The 8,045-nt window shown below is 38.8% G+C and overlaps 1 protein-coding gene across 3 annotated transcripts in view; it reads left to right on the top strand.

Moving 5' to 3' along the window:
- tnk2b (tyrosine kinase, non-receptor, 2b) overlaps positions 1 to 8,045 on the top strand; it is a 68,737-nt gene that overhangs the window by 25,197 nt on the left and 35,495 nt on the right. Inside the window, exon 1 of one of the 3 annotated variants that reach the window (XM_057334056.1) lies at positions 3,379 to 4,353. The exons of 1 other annotated variant lie outside the window; for it this stretch is intronic. In XM_057334056.1, coding sequence (XP_057190039.1) covers positions 4,252 to 4,353 — 102 coding nt within the window. In that variant the 5' untranslated portion in view covers positions 3,379 to 4,251. Of the gene's footprint in view, positions 1 to 3,378; positions 4,354 to 8,045 lie in introns of those variants that run through there. One more of the 3 variants, XM_057334058.1, reaches the window with a different exon arrangement.

The following is an 8,045-nucleotide window of genomic DNA, read 5'->3' on the forward strand; positions in this document are numbered from 1 at the left end:
ATAAATTCCTATATGCAATATTAATTAAGTAAAACTTTAAGATTCTAAAGCAGCCCCCCCGGTCAGGCAGATAGTGCAAAAACAGTATGCAAACGGTGGCGAGGAACCCAAAACTCTAATCGAGAAAAAAAACCTCAGGAGAACCCAGGCCCAACCAGGGGATTCCAGTTCCCCTCTGGCAAAAGCTGCTGCCTCTGCACAAGCTCCAGAGAACTTGCACAACAAGGCTAAATAAAATAAATAAACTTAATAATAAAATAAATTATAGTTTAAGATTATTTACATTATGTAAAATTATGTAAATAGTTTATGCGTTATTACGTCACGTGTCTTTACGGGATCTTCACGGGATGTGTGTGAACACGCACAGATTCCAGAAAATTACTTGCAGTGTGAATGAACAAAATCTAACGATCCCGGGACAAATTCCTGGACACATTTTCTGTGTATTTTCCAGGATCTCTGTGTGAAAAGGCGCGAGAGAGAAAGGCGCTGAGCTCTCGCAACTCTACAATGAATTAAGCTGTTTTAAATAGTAAAATAAAAATGTAAATGGGAATCATGAAAAATCTATTCATGGCGGCCAGTGTTGATGATAGTGTGGCTGGCCGTGATAAATATATCAATGATGTTGGGCAATTCCAACGTTATGGACGTGACATTTTGCATTATGGACGTGACATAAAATTGCTCAGAGAATGAATTTGTTACGAATATATTGAACCATCTGTTTATATTTTACTGAACCCTTGTTGATAGAGTCTAAACATCAAAAAATATCAGTGTATGAAAAAATTTTCTATTTAAAAAAAGGGAAATAAACATGCGTTATGGATGTGACAAAAAAAAGATGCGTTTTTTGGAAGACGATAAACTTTGTAGGATTTCTGTCAAAGAAAAAGCGCAATCCTGAAGCAATAATACCCAATGAATGGAGAAGGGCTGTCTCTTTATAGAACATAAAATAGTTATTTTATATTAATCTTCATGTGTCCATTTATGAGGAATATGTAGCGTTATGGATGTGACAATCCTGAAAATGGCACTTACCTGACTATGAAAAATCATGCACTAAAAATAAAACAAATGCTTTACAAATTTGAAGAGAGATCTCACATGGGTATTTGAACCACCAAATGTTAAAATCTGTGCTGTTACCACAGTAAAAACTGCTGGTAAACACTTCATTTTTTCGTGGTTAGGTTGACATTTTCACTGAATTGCCCTGTTGTTATGAGAATCTGTCTTCATTTACTCACCCTCAAATTGTTCCAAACCTGTTAAAATTTCTTTGTTCTGATTAACACAGAAATATATTTTAAAAAATGTTAGCAACTGTAATTTCTGGTAGGGCTGTGCAAAAATATTGATACATGTAACTATTGCAATATTTTTTTCGATAGTGTATCGATAGTGATACCTCTACTATCCAATGTTTCCCATTCATTAATTAGACTATGGGGGCCCGACATAGTCTAATTTGTTCCGCCATAGTTTCAAAATGAACTTTTTTATTTTTTAAATTTTTATATTTTAATTGGCTGTGTTAGAAATGTGCTGGGTTGCTTTCAAACCTAAGCTTTTGTTTTGGTCTTTCTTTCTACAGTAGATCATTTATTTTGTTATGTTTGCATAGTCAATTTGCATAGTGTTGGTGTTTAAACATATTTAAACATATAGTTTAAATATTTGCATTTCTTTTCAGATGAAGGAGGGTTAGAAATGATCTAATTTATGCAAAGTTGGAATAATGTGTTTTTAGTCTTTAAATTATTAAAGTTAAAGCTTAAAGAAATTAAAGAAACAATTTTGGAGGTTTGACAAGCTTGAAACAATCTGAGGGTGAGTAAATGATTACAGAATTTTCATGTTTGTGTGAACTATCACTTCAAGCCCTTGCAGAGGAAAAGTGACCTCCATCAGTAACAAGAGTATTTTAATACAATTGATGGTACATATAGAAAATGAATCTCCTTTGTAGCATGCAGCCTCTGGAAATCTGATTTCTAGGTTGAATGTTAGTTCATTGCTTCTATTGTTTACTGTACTTCATTTGTAAGTCGCTTTGGATAAAAGCGTCTGCTAAATGGCTGAATGTAATGTAAATGTTCTGGATATTGTATTAATCTATGATGATGAACTCCAACATAGTCTCATACAACATACAACTCTACATTTTATGTCACTACTATCTCACTTTTTTCGAAATGCCTTATTTTTAGAAGCTACTATCGTGGCTAGTATTTTGTGTCAAGTCATGTTCTAGGATAGTCCAATAAGCGCAGCCTAGTGTTGTTGATACAGAGTGAAATTTCCCTCGGCCTGGCAGGTATAGTTATCCTGAAAAGTGTCCCTGAATGAAGACAGTGTCACGTTGATGTGTGCAGTTAATGCCCGGCAGCAGGAGAATATCCCCTAACAGTGGGTGGGGGAGGGGGGTATGTGGGTGAAGTGGGATTTAATGACATTGCTGTTGATGCTTCCGCCATCTGCTCATGGAAGAGTCCTGATGCAAATAGAGCTTAAACATACCGAGAGACATGAGAATAGACCTGGCACTAATATGGCTCTGCTTTTTAATTTGTGAGTACTGATGAATGACCAGGACAGAATAAAAGGGAAACATTGCATTGATTTAGTAGATGTGTGGTTGAAACCTTTTAGTCTGTTGCACTACTAGCAGTAGAGGAAATACAGAGAGGCGAGTCTGAATTTGATGTTGATTACATGCTGTTTTATGAGATGCCCTCATCTGGCCAATTTTACAGGGATGCATCAATCACTGTATAATACTGGTTGGGAAAAGAATTGTATGAAAGAGAGATTGTGAAATGATCTTATGCCAAAACACAGACTCAACCCTTCCTTAGTGCACAATGTTTGAACTGTTCTGAGATATGCAGGTGATGAGAAGGCTGGAAAAACAACACATACAAAAACACCACCGGTCAAAAGTTTGGGATCACTTGACAAAAATGTTTCTCATGCTCTTAATTTTTTTTTAATTTGAAGGTGTATATTTCAGTGTTTGAAATTACTTGTGTGGACAAAAATAGAATTGTGCCAACATATTAATTTCTTTCTAGAAAACTACATTTTTATGACCGGTAGTGTATATACTGACTGTTGAACACTTGATAGTTGGGGTGGTTTTTAATCAACTTTAGCGGGAGAGCAAAACCCATCCATTTGCATATGAAAACCTCTTAATGGATGAGATTCAGAGAAAATGTGAGAGTGGATTGGCAGCGTGACAGTGATCGTTGTCAGAGGAACAGAATGTACCATCTTGTGTTCACACCTGAGTGGTGGAAATGGTTTCTCTCACAGTGTTGAAACAGAAAGTTTCATGCAGTACCCACTGTTACACGAGAAGCTTAAATGTCATAGATTGAAAACCTGGGAATATCTTACAAAACCTTGGTCGTGCCAATACAGCACTAGAAGCTGACACAGCATCTACTCAAACGGTCAAAAGAGAAAAGATCACTGACTGAGTGGACTGGAAAAACAAGCAGGTTTGGCGACACGTTTAGGTCAGTCAGAGAGAGTGTGAAGCGAGCACCCACATGGACCTGATTTCTCTCTCTCTCTCTCTCTCTCTCTCTCTCTCTCTCTCTCTCTCTCTCTCTCTCTCTCTCTGTCTTCTTATTTTCGCTGTTTTTCACTTATCTCTCTCGAGCACATTCGCTCACTGGATTGAAGTGTGCTCATGAAGAAGAGCCCGGGTGCGTTCTGATTGGTCGAAAGCCTCAAGCCCAGTGCTCACTGGCGAGTGCACTTGACGAGGCAGCTGCTGTGTTGTCGGGGGCAACCACTCACTGCAGCTGCAGAGACCACCAGCCAGGGCTTAAAACAAGGGGAAGGAGTAGGAGGAAGAAATGAAATGAGAAAACATGACAACAATAACAAGGGATTAGCCCATGGCATCAGCTGAGCCATCATTAAAAAAATCTCTCACCACACACAGCTGTTTCAGAGGCAAAGGGGAGGGATGGAGCGTTTCAGATAGCTCACTGAAGCAGCCAGATTGAAAAAACACTCAGGAAAAGGAGGATGTACGATCTGCTTTGTGCATAGTAGCATTTGGAAATGCGTGTGGATGTGACAGACTCTTCTCACTGATATTGTGATCACACATCAATAGAAACTGACACTGCATCCAGGACCAAGGTATCAGTCGACTTATGAGGAGTATAAATTAGTGGTGTCCCGTGCGCAGAGGAATAGACCACATCCATGTCGATTTGAATGCGAGGGCTGATGAGCAACTCAGCTGGACTCTTCTTTGACCTTAACATGGGGGACACTGCAGAATACCAGCGTCTGCCCAGCGATGGCGATGAGGACGAGGTACTAGGCACCTCAGCTCTTTTAAATATGCTATAAGACCATCCAGATAACTGATAATAATCTTGTTGGTGTATTTATGTTTTGATTGTTTATTCTATGATGTGACATTTAATCCTTTAATGTGTTTGTTATAACCACATGCAATAAAAAAATTATGCTTAGAGTTGTCTGTAAGATGCCGCAATAACCCACATGCAGACAAGTTGTCATGTGACACGGTTCTCATTAGCATGCAGATGGGTGTCCTAAATTTCCTCCTTTCACCGTCTCACATGTGCACGAACCGTTGATCTGGAGTGTGTGAGGCTAGAAACGGCTAAATGAGGATGTATTCTTTTGTGACTTTGTCAGTCTGTAGTCTGATTACTAGTCAGTTTAAATCTGGAAGTGTGTGTGTGTTTACATAATGTTTTATTTAAATTCTGAAATAAAAAACAGTAGAAGTCTGTTAATGGATAAATGTGTGGTGTGTGCAACCCGTTGTTTGTGGTGGCATTTTCTCACACCAAGCACTATGACTCTATCTATCTGTTGTGATACCCAGATGATGTTTCAGTTCAGCTAAAACAAAACTGAAGTTTACACCTCTTCAACACTTCATCTTTGTATTTCTTTATATCTCAGCCTGTCCTGTAGGTCTCTCTCCTCCAGTTATCGTCCTGTCATTTCTGTTCATGTCTGTCCAGCTGTGTTTCTACCTCTAGGTTCTCTTTGTGTTGTGTTTGTAAATATGATGAACTCGTTCCTCTAACAGGCCTGTTTCTAGCGTTTTTCTGTTTTATGTGGATCATCAGAGGACTTTTGGGATGTTTGTCTGTGTTTGGTGAGTTTAGCCCCTGCTGTGATCTTTAATTGTGAAAAGGGGCAAATGAGGCGGCTGGTGCTCATCCTGAGCAGTGGTGTAAAGTATTGGAGTAAATGTACTTAGTTACTGTACTTAAGTATCTTTTTGGCTACTTTGTAGTTGTACTGAGTATTAAAGATATTAGCAACTTTTACTCTCTACTTGACTACATTTTTGAACAAGTATATGTACTCTTTACTCCACTACATTTGTAATGACTAATGCAATTACACATTACATTTTGCATGGGATCCAAACCGAAGACTCGAGAGGTGAACTAATCAATTCTCTTTCCGGCTCAGACTGCATTGGTTTAGCTTACGACGCTGTCACTGATGAACGAAGGAGTCAAACCCGAAGACTCGAGAGGTGAACTAATCAATTCTCTTTCCGGCCTGACTGCATTGGTTTAGCTTACGACGCTGTCACGTGATGAACGAAGGATCAAACCCGAAGACTCGAGAGGTGAACTAATCAATTCTCTTTCCGGCTCTGACTGCATTGGTTTAGCTTACGACGCTGTCACGTGATGAACGAAGGAGTCAAACCCGAAGACTCGAGAGGTGAACTAATCAATTCTCTTTCCGGCTCTGACTGCATTGGTTTATGCTTACGACGCTGTCACGTGATGAACGAAGGATTCAAACCCGAAGACTCGAGAGGTGAACTAATCAATTCTCTTTCCGGCTCTGACTGCATTGGTTTAGCTTACGACGCTGTCACGTGATGAACGAAGGATTCAAACCCGAAGACTCGAGAGGTGAACTAATCAATTCTCTTTCCGGCTCTGACTGCATTGGTTTAGCTTACGACGCTGTCACGTGATGAACGAAGGAGTCAAACCCGAAGACTCGAGAGGTGAACTAATCAATTCTTTCCGGCTCTGACTGCATTGGTTTAGCTTACGAACGCTGTCACGTGATGAACGAAGAGTCAAACCCCGAGGACTTGAGTCAACTAAAATGCCTGAATGGTTGTAGAGCGTGATAATCGAGTCGAGGACGAGTTAGAAAGACCCAGGTAAACAATGAATTAATCTTTTCTGTTTCTTATAGCATTATAGTTTTGTATTGTTTGTAATGTGATCAACGTTTGCATAATGAACGAAATGAACGATATGACTCGAAAAAAGATTCGTTCATTTTGCTGAACGAGACTCAAAGATCCGAGTCAGTAAAATGATCCGAACTTCCCATCACTAGTGGCTGGCGGCGGGAGCTGCTTGGTGCTTTCGTGACGTGTTCGGTTTGGGGACATCACGCAAGTTACGTTGCTACGTAGGCCTACGTATTGTAACCTTATCAAAGAACCTTATAAAATATGAAAATACATATTCCCAAATATTTTATATAGGCTATAGGGAATTGCACGCAACATACATGTTTTTTTATTTTGTTTTTAATGACCTGCCCCAACTCGCCCCGCGCATCACTACTTTGAACCTTACTATAGTACACTACAGTGTTTACTACAGTTCATCGATTTACTACAAGTGTACTACAATTTCCTTTAGCAAATACTACAGTATTTTTTCGTCTGAGTGTTCATGTTAACGGGACATTTTATTTTGACGGGTTTGTCGAAAAGACGCTTGAGTTTTAGTGTTAGACAGCATCACTCAAATGGTAAAATGCTCATAAAATAAACTCTCAAGAGAAACTCTGGAGATGAAGTTTGTGTGTTTATATCCTCATACAGTGCAGACGCAGACAAATCCTCGATCATCACTCGTGTAGTTTGTTAATCTGTGCACCTCATTCACTCACACACGCAGAACAGCCACATGACATACAGGTGAATTTGGGATTTTCATTAGTTGTCAGTTATAATCATCAAATTAAAAGAAATAAACATTTGAAATATATCAGTCTGTGTGTAATGAATGAATATAATATACAAGTTTCACTTTTTGAATGGAATTAGTGAAATAAATCAACTTTTTGATGATATTCTAATTATATGACCAGCACCAAATAACAGGATTCCACATCCGCATCTAGTTATATGGACTGTTGTACCGAAATTCGACTCCCCGTGAGATTACGGCTCCCCTACTTCTGATTGGTTCATTCACTTAGGATGCTGCTTTATGATTGGTCCCGATCTCTAAATCCCGCCTCCACACCTAATCCTAACCCTAACCTTCGTAGGGGAAAACAGAGGAGTCGTAATCTCACGGGGAGTAGGATTTTGATACAACACCGGGAAGTAAAATTCTCTCTCACTTGCCCATACAAAACATGAACTTGTCCCGGACAAGCGTTAATGTCGAGTAATTCATTGTTGTCTTTGTGTTGGCTTGTTTGGATGTTTAAATAAGGGTCTTATTTCTGATCCCTAATAATCAGTATACTTCGTGTTTGTACATGTGTTTGTAGGTCAGGGATTAGACCTTTTTACTGCAGCTTTGAGATCCAACTCAGGATCAGTGGTGTAAAGAGTACCTGAAAAGCATACTTAAGTAAAAGTACAGATACCTTGCAGCGAAAACTACTCCATTACAAGTTACAAGTCACCAATTCAAAAATGACTTCAGTAAAAGTCTTAGAGTATCTGAATTTAACAGTACTTGAGTATTTTACTCATACTGAATGTAGGCTCAAAGCAGCACTAGTCCTTGAACACTTAAGAGACATGTCAGTGAAAAACAAGAAACAGTTGATTCATGAGGAGAGCAATCACATTTATTTTCTTAAATCAAAATAAGACTGAACACCTCAAAATTGCAACAAATCATGGTGGACACCATAACACTCAAGTCTCATTTAAGCTCAAGTGATCATAATAAACCAAACTCTTTCAAAAGGTTTCTTCAATATAACGGATAAATAAAATAATGTTAAGTCCA

Source organism: Triplophysa rosa, linkage group LG5 (assembly GCF_024868665.1).
Source record: "Triplophysa rosa linkage group LG5, Trosa_1v2, whole genome shotgun sequence".
NCBI classification, from domain to species: Eukaryota; Metazoa; Chordata; class Actinopteri; order Cypriniformes; family Nemacheilidae; genus Triplophysa; species Triplophysa rosa.